This window comes from Melospiza georgiana, chromosome 7 (assembly GCF_028018845.1).
Source record: "Melospiza georgiana isolate bMelGeo1 chromosome 7, bMelGeo1.pri, whole genome shotgun sequence".
Classification (NCBI taxonomy): Eukaryota; Metazoa; Chordata; class Aves; order Passeriformes; family Passerellidae; genus Melospiza; species Melospiza georgiana.
The window spans coordinates 14,386,261-14,403,271 of NC_080436.1; the positions used below are offsets into that span (position 1 = coordinate 14,386,261).

Sequence of the window (17,011 nt, forward strand, 5' to 3'; positions counted from 1 at the left end):
GTTTTCTTTAAATGCTTTCCTGGTCTGAGGTGGCTGTTGTTCTACAGTAGCTGATGGAGCCATCACAGACTTGTGGAATTATATATTTTGCTGGCTGTCATGCTATTTTTCCTGCTCCACTTTCTGATTCAAGTTTTCCTTATCATGGGAGAACACAAGATTTTGAATCCTTGGAGCCTGCTGCATGTGATGTTGAAAAAGGTGGTTCAGCATACTTTCCATGATTTTTCTTCACTACATTACTAGATTTCCTCAAACTAGTTTTGAGAACAAAGTCGTTTGGTTTTCCTTCCTAAATAGCATATTTATTAACATTTGACCCAGACACTGGTGGCATGGTAATGCACATTTCTCTACATTGCTTCTCTTTTGATATCCAGTCAGGATTTTTTTGGCAACTTTTCTTTCTCCTTATGTTGGACTTGTAAAATGACCCATTTTGGCGAGCCATGGCCTACAAAGGTGCTTGAATAACAGCATCACAAGCATTTAAAATGGAAGAATTTTACTGCAGTTCCTACTCTTTTTAACAATTTCAAATCTACAGTTTTTTTCTTTTTTGTTGATTGTTTTGGAATTTTTCGGGGTTGTTTTGAGTTTTATTTGTTTGTTGGGGTGAGAAAGGGTGGAGAGGGTCATCTCCCCCCCTTCAAAGTACATTAATCTGCTTATTTTCACTGTGAGGATTAACTACTACATCTGGCAGTGGGTATGGATGTTTATCCAAGAGAAGATCATGTTTTTTGTCTCTGTATCCCTGTTTGAGCCTGCCTGTGTCCTGAATAGTCGTGCTCTCATGGCTATTTTACTGAATACAGCACAGGCAAACTGTACAGGCAATTTTCAGCTACTGAGGGCTCTACAACTTGTACAGTTCGAAGAAAAGGTTACATAAATTTCAAATACAGAATTATTAAAGCGAACAGCTTGGTTCGTGTGTAGGAGCACGGGGGAATTTTTCCTTTTCTGACTGGGTTTCCCACTTAGATCGCATTGCCCCAAACCACCGACCGACAGCAGCACGTCCGCTTCCCTCAGGCCGCGTCCGACATGGCGGCCCCGCCGCCCCCCCCTGGCGGCCGTTACCGCGCGAGGGCAGGGCGGGAAAACGGCTGAGGGGAGAGGGGGGACCGGGCAGGGCTGAGGGGGAAAGGGGGCACCGGGCAGGGCTGCGGGGGAAAGGGGGGACCGGGGCAGGAGGGGCAGCGAAATGACCGCGGCGGACAAGCTGCTCGGGAAATAAACGCACCGGGGACGGGAGGGCGACACGCGGCAGGAAAAAACATCCCCTAAAGCACCTGTCCTCAGAAACAGCAACCGGCGGGTTTCAGGCTGGGAGGTCTCCTTGTCTCCTTGGCCGCCGTGAAGGGAGAGAGCAGCCCCGGGGGCACAGTACAAAAATAACACCCAGGGAAAGCAGTGGTTCTGCCAGTACCTGCGGACTTACACAGCAGTTACAAGCACAGCCGCCCTGAGGAATGCAATAGAACCGTCCACACCACTATGAGGAAAAAGGGAGAGACCAGTAAGGCTTAGGCTTAGCTATAGGTATTTACCTGATGGTTTTCTGTGATCTCCCAGAGCCTTCAGTCATTTAAATTAATTCTGCTGGAAATATACAAACGAGTAGTTCTCAACTAATCATATAACCCTCATAAAGTTTACCTCAGCAATACCAAAACTACTTTAAAAAGACACTCTGCAAATTATGTCCCCTTGGCTTCATTTTGAGAAAACTGCCTTGAAAGAGTAACGTTTAAACCAAGTCGAAATTGACCAAATATTAAATTACTAGAACAATTTAAGTAATTAAACTTAGATTTAAACTTAAATTAACAAAGAACAATTTAAGTAATTAAAACAATTTAGCTTTGGCGTCCAGCCTCTGATCAGGCTGTGTGGGGCTTTGCCCACCCAAGTCTGGGGCAGCCCCAGACAGCCCCTCAGCCTCCCATCCCAAATCCTCAGACAGACTGATTTATTTTAAATGGACTAAACAACTGGAAACAAGACAAAGTAGTACCATCATTTCTAACTAGTTTACAGCAATTGTTTAATATATGTTTCATATATTTAAAAACAAGAACTTGGCACCAACATATCTGAAAACTTCTTTTCATTAACACAAATGCATTAAAAACAATGATATGGAAATGCACAAAGGCATTTCAGTTAAGGCTTCTACAAATATTGTGTGTTCTAGAATTAAACAATTATTTTGTAAACTTATTCTAAAATTTTACAAGAAACTAAAAGAAAAGCTCATTTAAATCATATTCCACTGTGAGGCTTAATGGAATGAAAAGTATTTTGTAAAATAGATAATTAGCCATCAAACTGTTTCTTGTGCTTTTTATGTGGCAACCTCAAAACTCATTAATTTAAATATGGATATGCATAGACCCTCCAAAAAATATACACGGAAAGGCAAGCCTGGCTTGAAATACTGATTACATTAAGTTCATTAATTCAATCCCTGCTCAACCATGTAAAAATGACTATATTTCACCATAAGAATGAATCTGGCTCTTGGCTGGCATCACTTTGTCTAAGGGACAGTTGGAAGGCCAATTCCTAGTGGTAATGTCAGAAATCAAGCACTGATGTTATCCAAGCTTTTCCTGTACTGATGTCATGCTTAGCACACTTCTGCTGAGTTCCATATTTTATGGGCAAAATTATACTTCTGACCATCCCAAGATGAAAGAAAAATCATGCAGCCATGCCATTAATAATCTCACCTTCATGAGGGAAGTGACTCTGCAAGCAAATACACATCAGCAGAAAGTGTGGAGACAAACTACACAGGAACACTTCCTGTCTCATCCCTCCTCTCCTGCAGCCAAATAAATCAGCAAGAACATCAGGTACACAACTGAAGCAGAGCAGCACCTTGAATCTCTCCATTTTAATGTACAGTGCAGTGCCAGCCATAATTTAACTCTAGTTTTACAAAAATACAGACACAAGAGCCACAACAGTTTACAAAAGAGGCTAAGGGCTCCTTCCTACAGCAAACTGAATGCCTCAGAATGCAGCCAACAGCTGTGGAACATCTTTTAATTCTCATAGATGTCGTTTTCCTCCCTGCCAAGACTACCACAGCATTTAAAAGGTGTCACAAACACTGAATTTTTGAATAACTTAAATTTGCTGAATGGACACAAGAACACAAGTCCTCAACAGGGCAGCAACAGCCCTAGTTATACACATTCCCATGTTTGCTTTGAAGCAACTCAGGTAACAGCACAGAGTTAGCACAGAAAGCATTGAAAGCTCTTTGACATTTCCTTTCAAGTCTTATCTGGCTACTCCTAGCTTCACTACTAAAGAAGTTCAGTGAACTTTGACAAGTGCACCCCTTTTACAGCCACCCACAGACACACATATTAAATTAAACAAGGCAAAATCAATATATAAGTAACACATACAAAAAAGTTTTGGGCTTTAGGTGATATTTTCTTGATAAATGGTTTTCAAACTAGACCTCATCTGTGTTTACTAAGGAGACTGTTTCTTCCTGCAGTGTTTCTGTATTTATTCACATCTGCAATGCTTTCATTTTGCCACTTTCATATTAAAGGATGAATCTCGTCAGCAAAACCCATTGCCTGCCACAATTACAGCTGTGTCACTGCATAGAAGGTGGGTTGCTGCAAACTTTTTGGGTTGATTTAATAAGCATTTTCTTGTCATTTTAGGAAGAAATTTCCCATTCTATCCTAACACAAAACAACAATTTGGCAAAATAGGTAGGAACACTTTTAACATCTATGAAATCCAAGTTTGTTTATAAAGAGCAGTGAATAAAAGGATTGCTCTTGTCACACCAGATAAGGAGAAATCAGAACACTATTCTTGTGAGTGGCTTTGGAATAGTTACACTTCCTGACTGTTGAGAAATTACAGGACATGGACACATCCTGTTGGCAACACAAAAACACCCTGTTTGATGAGAAGATGCATTTAACTGACCAAACTGTTGCAACATTATAACTTCTTTGTCTTTTATCTACATCAGCCTAAAAGAACTTGTAATCATCAAGATTTTTGTCAAGAGAACTAAATGAAGATTAAAAAAGTGAATTTTAATAATCCTCTTTTATAGATTATTTTAAAAAATCCCTGTCAATTTAATCTTTTCTTCTAGAAAAATATTTTATGACAAATAAATGTAGATTATTTTAAGATTACTAACTTGGTGGGGTTTATGTTTCCTAACTCTGTTTTGTTATAAATTTGGCTACTTTTGCTACTCAGGCTACTTCTGTTGTAAGATTTTTTTTTCATCTCTAGAAAACGTTTAACCAAATCAGATAAGCTAACTGCTGTTTGCATTAGTACCAAGAGCAGGTTGTTGAAGAGTGTAGAGCAGTCAAAAAAGCACTGAACACCTGATCTGCATCCCTCTAGTGTCTTTGGCTATGTAGGTAGCAGTACTTACAAAACCACCTTGACTTTATGCACTAGGGATAATCTACTTTGTAAAATAAAAAGCAAAAGTATAAAAGTTTTCAATCACATTTGGAAACTGTAACATACATAAAAAGTTCAACATGAAATATATACAATATAAAAATACATTTTTTCTTTATGAAAATTATAATACATAGCTATAATACACAACATGTTGAGCCATCAGTCACAGCTACAATATATGCAGATTCTTGTTCCACACTTATGGCTGGACTCTGGGTATGACATCTCCGTGAGGAAATTCCTCAATTTCAGAATGAAACATCAATTCTAAAAGAGAATGGAGAAAATTATGTTTTCTTTGGAAACTTTCACCTGAATACAATCCCATTATTCCCCAAAAGTACCCTGGCATTCCCCCAAGCCTCCTGCTTTTCATCCAATCATATCATCAACAACTCAGCGATGGCAAGGGCCACCAATATTTTTAGCAAACTATTGCTGCTCTCCAAAATTGACAGAATTGGTGACAATGTTAGCAATTGACCATGTGCAGTACCATTGTGCATTCAACGTGGACACTGAAACAGAACTCTGAATTAGACTGAGGGACTGTTAAAAGTTTTGAGAGTGTCAGACTCAGGAAGGAAGGACTTCAGTTTAGAGACTCATTTTTATATGTTTTGCTCTGTGTCTTGCAGTGTTAAGTTAGCATACCCCATCCTTAGCAGACTAAACTTCCTCTACTATTTGGAGTAAGTACTAATGAATTTCTCACTAGAAAATTCCAAAGTGGTTTTCCAGTCTTAGTAGGCACATGTAAGTATCAAAAAATTTAATCAAAAACTGAGTAAAATTCTGCCACTGGATTCCTTGTGTAAGCCTTTATTATTTATGGGTTTAAAATATGATTTAAGCATCTATTATAAATTTTACCATTGAAGACTGTAAAGGCTGCCACTTAATTGTTTGGGGTTTTTTAACTCATTAAATGATTTCTTAGAAATAAACACAGTAACCGGAGCCAGCTGAAATATGGAGACCCGTACACTAAAATTCAAAAGTAATTTGAAGAGGCCTGTTGAATCCTCATCCTCCCAAACACAAATCTGTGCTTCAACTCATGGTGCTGTTAGGATACGTTTTGACTTTCAAGTTAAATTTAGGATTTTTCTGCACAGCGTACCTTCAAGTGACAGGCTGCACACACTTGACAGGAACACTGACTTGGGACACACCTTTTGGATCTCAGGGGGAACACAAAAGGAAGAAGGCCCAGTTTCTAGCCAAGTTCCTTCAGTGAGAAGAACTTGCTCCCCCCTCCTTCAGCCTGGACCAGCACAAGCAGTCCTCATCTGATGTCCTGTGCTGCAAGCACACATCTGACTTTTCAAAGCTAGGGAGTTCCCAAAACCACTGCAATGTCCTATTGAAAATAATACTGAACTTGTAACCCATTCAGCACTTGCAGAAGGAACATTAATAACATTAGGGAATTTGCTAAGACACACATAGAATAAATACATTTCAAATATTTAAAATACTGTTAAAGTATTTTAAATTATTTTTCTTTTAATTGAAAAGAGACATTCTGTAATATTTCAAAATTCATGTTGCTTCAGACAGGACAAATAAAACTTTTCTTTCTAAATTAATGTTTAAAGTACCAAACACAGACACCAGCATCCTGAGAAGCATTTGCTGTGCAAGGTTGCTAGGAGATACTTGTTCTTCCTCAGTCACAAAATTTCTCAGGACTAGTCCTGAACACCAAATGCATAGCACAGCAGATTAAAAGACCCAACAACTTGAATTAACAACATTTTGCCTATTAATGTGTCCTACCTTCACTGTGGTCTAGCTCTGGTCGGGAGCTTAAGAAGATCCAACTTGTCCCAACCAGAACAGACACTACGAGATTCACCACAACCCACGAATGAACAATTTCTGTCTCTGTACCTGCAGTCCTGGGAAAGACATCAAACCATCAGTCATCATTGGTGCACAGAAATTACAGTAAGAATTGCAGCAGAATAACATCAAAACAAGTTTTCTAAGCCAGATGAGAAAAGAGAGCTATTTGTACCATCATGATGGTCTTGCATTGCAAAGGCCTGCTAAAGAGAACAATTACCAAAGATCACAGAAACCCAAAACCTCCACCCCCCCCCCCAAAACTAACTGCCCAAACCAGCAAATTTTCACATAAATGCTTTTGTTCTACTCCTCCTGGTTTACTTTAAAAATTCCTGCTACCATAATTTGAGTCCATTACTAGGTACTTCAGAAAGGAACAGCTTTGGATGGGATCACCTAACATGAAATGATGGTTTATATTTAAATGCCAGCTGTGTCTGCTAAGGCCATGCATCCTGTGGCAGCCTCCTTCAAAGACAGTGTTGACTGTCTACAGAATGCTCTGCCCTTGAACCCCAAAATGGTTACTTATCTCAGTAGGGTCCCACTCTCAAGCAAAAGAGATTCTTAAGGTTCTGCCAGATGACATTTCCAGCATCATTCCAACTCTTGTTTGAGGTATAATGGATTTGCAAACAACATGACCAAACTCATCCCTGAGTTTTTATTTTTCAGTGAAAGTATCAAATATTCAGGACAAGCTCAAAGGCAGGTTCAGAAATAAAATCCTTCATCAATAGTTTCTTACATCTTGTACAATCTCTTCAATCTGCCAGTTTGCCAAGGTCCCTAAGTGAGCTATGTTATAATTTATGGGTTATTATTCCTTGTTTCCTACCAGATACTGCCGTTTTCCGAAGCTGGCGTGTAGAGGTGGATTCTGTCACACGTCATCTGCTGGCTTAACGATAAGATAAGAGCAGCAAAGTATACTGGAAGAAATGGAGTTAGTAGTGTCAGACATAAATCCCAAAATGCTGTCTCATCATGACATGGCACTAATGACTGCATTCTCTTTCCTTTTACTCGTCTGCCTCCAATCATAGTCTGCTTTAATTCATTCTCTTCTCTTTAACATTCCCCTGACCTATCAAAATCTGGTTTCTGCACTTTTGCAATCCATGAACCAAATTAAGACTTACATTTTGTGATTCTGTTTTTTTGCTAGGTTTGTGTTCTATAGTCAGAAATGGAAAAGAACTACTAATCTACTAATCACTAACAATCTCACTAATGCTACTACTGGAAATGCATTAAAAAATATGGAACAAAAGGTTATGGCCATTGCTATTATAAACTACTGAGCAAGTAATTTATTCTAAAGCAGAAAATAACCTGGGAGGAAGATTTCAGTAAAAAGAGTATGGAGGAGTTTTCCATTTACCATATTTTCTGGACAGCTTCCTATCCACTTCAGATACTTACAGAAAGAAGCTAGTGCTGCTGGGTCTAGGGTCAGAAAGCCCCTCAGTGCAACTGATGCTTTTGCCAGATCAATCCTGATAACAAAATCAAGAGTCATTAACACAGCCCAGTAAGACAATGATGCTGTTCCTCTAACAGCATTCTATTGTTCTTTTACTTTCTGCAAGGTATTTTTTCTGCCTCTGTAACAGCGCCTTAATCTACAACTATATCCCACCCACATGGCAATGGTCCCCATTATGCCAATTCCAGAACAAAGGAGGTTTCCCACTACAGACCTTTCTGAAACAGGGAGAACCTGGGGACATCTGTCCCCTCTAATCCTTGCCATTCAGTTCAGTGGCCATGCTAATGTAACTGCTTACAGGAGCAAATGTGAGTAACTTGGGACTCCTCCCTGCCATCCTGGGAGGGAAAGAAGTAACAATTATTCTCATAGCACCAACTCCCCAATGGCTTATCCTACCTGTAACTAAAAGAAACATTTGTAACATTCATTAATTTAGACTAGATAATGATCTTTTTTTGAGCTTTTTTTTCTTTTCATTCCCACTCTTAATCTGTCCCAGCTAAACCAGGAAAACTGTTCACTCAGCTATGTTTCAACCCTGACCAGGATTCATACGAAAGTGAACCTAACAGAAACATTTGTTGCTCTCTACCCCTCTTCACAGTCCCACCGCAAAAAAACAGGTCAGCTCTCACATTTGCTTCATCTCCTGATCCCACAAACAGCAGGGTGACATTGTGACATTGAAGCAGGGTGCAAGCACCAGACAGAAATGACTACCAAAGGTCTGGATGCACAAGTACACCCTTCTGTGTTTAGTCAGCCATGTGAAAAATCATTCTTTGAGTATATCAATTAAATCATCAACAGCAAACCAACATGTGCCAAAGGAGAAAGGAACATCATATACACAAATTACATATATACACCTTTCAAATACAAATATGTTTTACCTGTCAAAGGCTGAGACTGTACTGATAGACAGCAAAAAATAGAACAAACTTTGAGCTGGGTATGCTATTGTCTTATACTGCTCAAGCAGGTTAGAAACCATGGAAAGCTCATTTCCTGCCAGAATGTAGATAACCACGATGTTCCATACAGCATAACCAGCAAGGAAGCCATGGGTGAAGAGGCCCAACACCCTGAATAGAGGAAAGAACATTAGACCAGTTTTAACACCTTCAATTAGCTATAGATAGAAAAGGCCTATGAATCCATCTGTCTAACCCTGCTTTTCAAGGCCTTTCAGAGACTGTTTGTGAGTGCTTTTTCTGATCTAGTTTAAAAAATTCTAATCAAGAGTTCTGTTTGCTCCTGTCACACCAGATGCACCAGAACCTGAGCACTTAAAGAAAACAGATGTTGTGCCTTCCCTTCATTACAGCCACAGGCATCAAACACTTTCACCTGTAGCTGTCTGTAGTTTCCCATGACCACTGTCCCTTGCACTCACACAACATTCTAACTTGTCCCCAAGGCAATCTCCTCAATATCCTCATTGCTAAGTAAAAGCTTGAGCACAGGCTCAAGCACAGGCTTCCAGCTAAAATACACCACAGAAGATAATGGCTATTATGTTCCCATTCTCTATTACAAAACAACCATAGATTTAAAAAGTAATGGTATTACTATTATGTGCAAGCTTGTTCCCCCAGTGCAATTTCACTCCTCCCTCTTTCCCACCAACCAGGATTTTTCTTTGAGAACTGTCTCAATTTAGGTATTTTTATTCTGGTAATACACATAATGGGTCAGTTCTACTTTCTAACACATTTCTCTAGTTAAATAATGTTTTGGTTATCAGCTCAATCTCTTGCTATTGAGATGTTGTCTGAATCTTAGCAATATGGCTTTCTTAGTTTCTTTTTATAAGCTCTATTTCACATGTGATGGCTACTGGAAATTCATAATCTTGACAACAAATACCAAAAGCTAGAGGACTGATAAACTTTATACCTGTTGAATCCAGAACCACCACTTATTAGGAATATCCAAAAAAAATAAAAATACACCACAACTATAGAGGAAAGGCACTAATTTCCAGGGAGGGAAAAAACTCCAAAATCTCAAACCAAACCCCTGATTTATGTTTATTTACATCTGAACACTTATTTTTCACCTGAAACTTCGGTGCACTGAGAGGGCAACATCTCTAGTAGTCCACGAAGCCTTCACGTCCAAAAGCACATTGATATTTTCAGTGGTTTTAATCAATTCTGCACGGTCAGCTGCATGAAAACGCCCTGAAAGGATAAGGAGATCAGTTTTAGAGAGCTCTGTTTCCTTTCACCATCATTTCTATATAAATGCTTATTAGTGTTAAAAAGCTGTTAAGAAGCATCAGAAATTTCTTCTCCCCACTTCCTGCCCTTTGTCAGCTTACATTGATACAGGATGCCTCTGGTCAGAATGATGCATCCTGGTGGGTCAGGTTATGGAGTTAACAAAGCACTTTGGGAAAGGACTCAGTGTTCCCTGGGACAAAAAAACCCCAAACAAAACAACAGAAAAACACAAACACCCTGCAAAAAACTTCCACTTCAAAGAATTCTAGTAAGTAATAGTTTCTTCTCAAGGTACTGTGACAGCTGGGTACTCTGAAATCTTTTTCACCTCCACCATGGAATTAAAAAATCAAACCAAATATATCAGCACAGTAACACCACCATTTTGACCACTGTTGAAAAATTATCATGTGTATTTATTTCCAAATAATTTCTGTTTTGGAAAATTTAAAAAAAATTCTTCCCAATACTAAAGTATTTAGATTTTAGATACAATAATGCTGCTAATTGCAAGAATGTTCTTAAATTACTTAAATCACAATATGAACTCACGATTTTTTTCAACAAACACTTTGCTAACAGGCTGACTAATTCCAGTGGGAGCAGCAAACACAGGCTGCTGATCTGGGCTCTTCCTGTGCTCATCTTCAATGATGTCTTCCTCCTCCACTTCCAGCTCATTGGAGCTCACTTCGGCTGGCCGAGGTTTCCTGTTGGCACAGAGCACACAGTGGGACAGAGAAAGAACAGGAGATAATGTGTAAAATCCAAAGGCTCCCATGAACATTTAACACGCCTAATCTGACTGATAAAAACCCATCAGACTATGACCTGTATAATATTACCCTGTTTATAATTTTAAGGACTAAAGTTCCCATGGAGGTAGTTGACTAAAAGCATAAGACTAATTCCATATCAAGGAATTAATGATTAGAACATACTAGAATAAAACTTATTAGAATAATTGGGGGGAAAATACTAATTTTCATATAATTAAGATAGTAAGAATGATAGAAAGCAGTTCCAAATTCTAATTTCTTCATGTCTGTGACTGAACTATTAGACACATGAAAATGTATTTAGAGCTGGGATGCATCCAGGTATGCATAGAACGAAGAAATGAAAAAAGTTAGATCTTAATCCTGGAAAGAACTGTGCACAGGCTGAATGGTACTGTGGGCTTCAAGATTTTACATTTTTGCCAAATGACAATGTAAAATACTCCTCAGCCACATTCACTGCTACAGTTAGTCCAGATTATGAGCTATACTAGTTTTGTCTCACTTTGTTCTTTTTCTCTGTTTGCGGATCACCGTTTCTTCAGCTTCAGGGACATCCATGCCATTTCCATTCTGAAATAGGGACGCCACATTCTGCTGGGTAAAAGAGGTCTCAGAATCTGAAGATTAAAAAATACCAACCCAACATCAAAGTTTTAGAGCTTGCATAAAAATGGAATACATTCACCTAAATCCATAAATAGTTATTATATAAAACGAGTGGCAAAAAAATCATGATCTGAGCCTTGAATGATGTTAAGTATTACATAATTTCCAAAACTGTATATCCATTATTTTCATGGAGGTTTGTACGCTATGAAATCTGAAACCAGAAAGTGAAACTCTAAGCTACCACTCACCCAGAGATTACTTTCATCTGTTTTAGATAAAGCACATGAAATGTTTTAAACCTAAATACACATTGTCCAGTAATATTTCTGTGTTCCCAAGTTCTACTCACTTCTCTTTCCCATCTACCACTATCTCACGTACCAGTAGGTACTTTCTTCTTCTTGCGCTTCCTCTGAGGAGGGGCATCAGGGGGCTCAGGGGTCAGGGGCTCGCTGCTTTCAGACTGCCGACGAACCGCTGCTTGCACAATGCCATCTACAAAGCACAGGAAAACACCCTGCAGCTGAACTCAGAGCCACTGAGAAACAGGCAAAACAAAGCTGCCATTTACTGCCGTTTACTGCCCAGCTGAGCAACAACTGAGATGAAAATGCATTGGCTATGTAAAGCAAATGTAAGAGTTGAGGATCATTGCTGAGAAGTAGAAATATACGAAGGTATTTCACAGTAAAACAGTATCATGCTCAGGAGAGAATTTAAGTATCTAAGAAGCAGCACAATTCCCATCTGGGCATAGAGCAGAGGACTGCTTGAAAAGAATTCATCACTGGAAAGAACTACACCTCTATATTTCTCTTTTCTATGTGCAAAAATTATAATGCAAGAGCCAAGAAAAAAGTAATAGTTTATTACAAGGTGATCCACACAGATATGTGCTAAGGCAAAATGGCATCACATCAAAGGAAAATTTAAATGCTAAACATACAGTACAAGAATAAAAAAGGAGCAGAAAAATTCACGGAGGGATATTTACTCCAGTCTGAGCAATTAAATATTATACTTTGGAGGAATTATATTTCTGTGAAAAGTTAAAATGAATTCATATTATAGTGCAGTAGCATCATGATCAGATGCAGAAAGACAAAATTACTTCTCCATTTTACACCGCACCTGCTTTTTAATAGCGCCTTCAAAGACTGCAGTTTTTATGGTAACAACTGAATCTTTGTTTCCACTTCAAAGTCAAGTTTACCCACCTTTTATAAACCTTCATTGTGCAAAAATACAAAAGCAACCAGTAAATAATAATCTTTTACAGTCAAGTCTTCAGTGATAATGAAGTGATTAACTTGTGCCTGGACTGAAATTGAACCAGACTGCTAAATTAATTTTATCTTAGTTCATTCAAAAATTCAAGTGCTTAGCACATTCAACATAAGCAGCTTACAGCTGGAAATGTCTACTTAATGAATTATGCAAAGAAGTCAGAAAGGAAAAAATGGAAGGAATAAAAGAACAGTTTTTAGTCTTGGCAGGACCTTACCTAATGGAGTCTTTCCTTTGGGTTTCCTTTTTTTGGGACGACTGAGTGGAATTTCATCTGTATAACATAAAACAGAAGTATGGGTGCACAGCAAGGAAAAACCTCAATATCCTTTTTAACAACCATCCTATTGCAAGTTAAGAAAACATTATTTTCTACAAATTATGACATCCTTTGTTTTTACAGGTAAGATTACAATTCACCAATTCACACAAGGAGGAGGAGTACAGACAGCAGGAAAACAGTAAAAAATCAGGGTAAGAAGTTCTATGTGCAGCAAATGTGCAATACATACATGCATGTGTGTTAAGTGATAAACTGAAATACTGTGAAAAATGCTCTGCAAAAGAAACTTATTGTTTAAAACACAGTAGCAACACTTCAGTTACTTTGATGGAAATAGCTAACAGTAAAGAGAGCAAAGAAAAACAACAGTTCTAACAATGCACAGGTATCCACTTTAAATAATCAGCCTCCATTTAGGAAAAGTATAAGGCTCTATCTTTAAAGAGAGAATGACCAAAAGGAACTACCAATGTTTGTAGTTCTCCTTAATAACTCACCTTGGCTTCCACTTCATATTGAAGTGTTGACGAGCAGTGTAAAAAGATGAAAAGAAAGTTAGTTTTCAATCAATTACAATTCACAACCATGAAATTCACACTGCCGCTTTTATGGTTAATTTCCTTATTCCCCCTCCCCTTTATGAACAGATGTGTATAACAGGGTTAAGGCTATGAAGCAATCTGCAAGATTCAACATTTTGTTGGTGACTACACACAGTTTCTTGATTGGCTAGCTGTGGATCAGATTAAAAGCTTTAATCACCTGGCTAATTAAAACTTGTCTTACTGCCTGGTATATAACAAACCAACAGAAGTTATGAAACATTTGAGCCCATACATCATTAAAAAGACATTATCTGTCGACAATCATAAACATCACATTTACTTGCAGGTACTTTGCAGGAATTCTCAAGTACCATCTCATAAAAACTGCATAATTGCTTTTCCGTTCACACTGAAAAAAAGCCCAATTTTTTCCTATACTACATCAAACTGATAGATACCTAACTCCCTATTAAAGAATATCTAGCCTAATTCCAGAATTTCCTGATTTTAAGTATTTGTGATTCAAATAAACTAAAGAACACATAATAAAAGGAAGAGGGAGGAAGAAGAGAAGAAGAGATTAATATTAAGCTATACTAGACATTAAAACTGGAATATTTGTCTAAAAGTTTTTAAAGGGTTTATCTCTCATGAGTATTAAAACTGAGGTAATATGGTAAAATTTCTTGGCTTCTATAAAACTTTAAAATGTTTTGCACTCCTTGTAAAGCATTTTGGGACAATAAATTAGCAAGAGAAGCAATTTTACTGCTCAGATGTTTATGAAACTTATTTCTTTTAATGTTACTACTTTCAAAATCTGCAGTACAGCATCATGATCAGTTCCACAGAATGCAATGATTTTACCTTGGCACTGGAGGAAGGGCACGAGGCGGGCACTGAAAGACAAGAGAGAGACAAAAGTCAGCTTCTGCCAGTATGAAACCACCTCTCAGAAAACAGCTTCAGATCCAAACATCCAAGGTATGTTTTGCTCTGTATGCCTCCTAAATGGCCAAACATTCCTAATGGAAATGTGATACAAAAGCAGGATGTAAAAGATGCTGGACTAATATGCCTTTACCAACCAGAGTTCTGATGAGCACTGCAGTAGGAACATACAGCTAAGCTCTGTGTGTGAGAAACAGCTTGCATTCAGGCTTCAATAATTTTCACTTTTCCTGTAAGGTACCACTTTCACTAGTCATTCTATTTAAATGAATAAAAAATATTGTAATAAATTATGCATTCAGTATAATTTTACAGTATATGACATGAGCTGAGCATTTTCTATTAATGAAAATGTAAATTCAGAACAATAATAAATAAAAGGAAAAAAGCTCACTTACAAAAATACTTTAAAATATTATAAAATATAGTTTTTCCATATAATTTTGAACATATTTACCAGCAGGTCAAACACCTAAAATCTAAAAGGATCTCCAGATAGCAATCTGAAACTGAGCTCATACCTTTCTCTTATCTAGAAAAAGGAGTTAACTTTCAGATTTTGTATTACACAATTATATTGGAAGAATATACACAAAAAAGTATTTCCCATGCTTGGAAAATTCAGATACCAGAAATAAAAAGGGTTATAAGACTGGTAAGACTCAAGGATCCACAAACTCACCACTTGTTTCTTTCCCATATCATCTGAAGTCGTTCCCTGGAAGAGGCACTGTGAACTGGTCTAGGCTCCCTCACGCTGCTCACATTGAACCTCAGCTAATTCTGAACTAAAAATAAACTTCAGGCAGCCAGGATTAGCTGGAGCTGAACTCTCCTGCCCCTGGGTCAGGACCCAGAACTACTCCCATTTGAAACAAGGGCAGGTTGTTCAATGGCAGCAAATATTACTTGCACTAAAAAACCCTTCACTCTGCATGCTGGCACAAGTTCCTATAAGCAAGTTTTACATTGGTTTGTTTACCCAAAGCAAATGAGATGCTTCATGCAAGGAAGGGTTTGTGGGATTAGACCTCAAATCTCTCACTTGGATTTTGGCCATGCTGAAGACTGACAGCAAGTGCCACTTACAGAGGTAGAGAACTGCACACCCTAAGGGACACTCAGCAAACTGGTGGGGACTGGCCACACTATATTGGTGCACCATAAGGGAAAAAAGTATTGGTAAAGGTCAGATCGCATTACTTTTATTGTTTCCAACATTCTTGTGGCAGCAAATAGTAAATATTTAGGAGACTTGGTATTTAAAAAAACCTAAAAGCTAAAGACCCCATAAAAACAAACAAAAGCCACAAACCTTTTATACAGCATTCACTGCCTATGCAGTAGTAATTCTGCACTCAGTAGCATCTCTCTATTTTATTACCTTCTACAAAACAACTGGCAAGTGCGTTGATTTCTGTATCATTTATTCCTTGCAACACAGGAAACCCCATGCAAGCAGCCAGTCATAAATACTCATCTGTCCCCAGCTCTGCCATAGAGCTATCAGCTTTGTATTTTTGCAGGTTCACAGAAGTAACTCACCCCAAATTTCACAGAAAGGGTGAGTTTGTCCATGGGACAGGTTCCCATGGACATTTTGTTATGGGCAGAAGAGCCGCTGAGTGCTCTAAAGTGTCCCGAAACCAAGAGACTTCGACAAACCAGGCAGCCGCTGCCTCGGTCAAACCGTGTGTTTGCACACCTGAGCCAGGCTACGAGACAGTGGGACGCACCTGGAAACTCGGGGAAAAACAAACTACCCAGCTCCCCGGGTGTCCTTTCCAGGATGCTGAGAAGGAAAGGTTTAAATGTCCACAATGTTTAAAAACACTGAAGCAGCCTTCACAGATGTGTTAAAGCCTTGCAGATTTTTTTTTTTTTTTGAGAGGTTTATATGAAAAAATACAACGAGGAAACGCTTGTTTGCTTCCGCAACAAACATGGACAGAAAAGTGCGACCCTGCGGCCGGTCACATTCCCCCCTCCCGCGGGATGCAGCAGGGCGGGGATGCAGGAGCCGCGCTACGAGGGCGCTCCGCTCCCGCACCGCGCTTCAGCTCCGCCTCCCGGAGCAGCTGCGGCTGGGGAGCGCCCCGCCACATCCCCTCAGCAACAGCTCGGGTGGGCCAAGCTCCCGCCGCCGGGCCCTCCGCGCTGCAGCCCCACGGAGCCGTTCGCGCCCCCCTCCCGCTCCGGCCCCACCACCCCCTCACCACGCCGGGGCCCGCCCGCCGCGCCGCCATGGGCCGCGCCCGCCCAGCTCCGGCTCTGCGGGGAGGAGCCGCCGCTCCTTCCGCTCCTTCCGCTCCGCGGCTGCGCGCCCCCAGCGCCGGGAGGGCCGGCTTCCCGCTTTCCATGCTCGTCGGCGGCTGCCTTATTGGAGTGAGCTCGGGTCCGTGGCTTTGAGCGGTAGTTGTCGTCTTTCGGGCTGCAGACAAGCAAAATCAAGGGGAAAAGGGTTCTGGATTACTTCACCATGTAGCTAGAGTCTCAAA

The 17,011-nt window shown here is 39.5% G+C and overlaps 1 protein-coding gene across 1 annotated transcript; it reads right to left on the reverse strand.

Annotated features, from left to right (window-relative positions):
• Window positions 1–2,076: 2,076 nt before the first annotated feature.
• On the reverse strand, window positions 2,077–16,618 carry TMEM237 (transmembrane protein 237). The gene is made up of 14 exons (XM_058028093.1): window positions 16,491–16,618; window positions 16,059–16,305; window positions 14,430–14,461; window positions 13,515–13,525; window positions 12,952–13,008; window positions 11,829–11,942; window positions 11,341–11,455; window positions 10,609–10,766; window positions 9,891–10,014; window positions 8,722–8,913; window positions 7,759–7,832; window positions 7,172–7,265; window positions 6,262–6,383; window positions 2,077–4,746 (listed from the first exon to the last, which is right to left on the reverse strand). Exons 1-14 carry the CDS (start codon window positions 16,616–16,618, stop codon window positions 4,679–4,681), a joined length of 1,536 nt encoding a protein of 511 aa, XP_057884076.1. The 3' UTR covers window positions 2,077–4,678.
• Window positions 16,619–17,011: the final 393 nt, after the last annotated feature.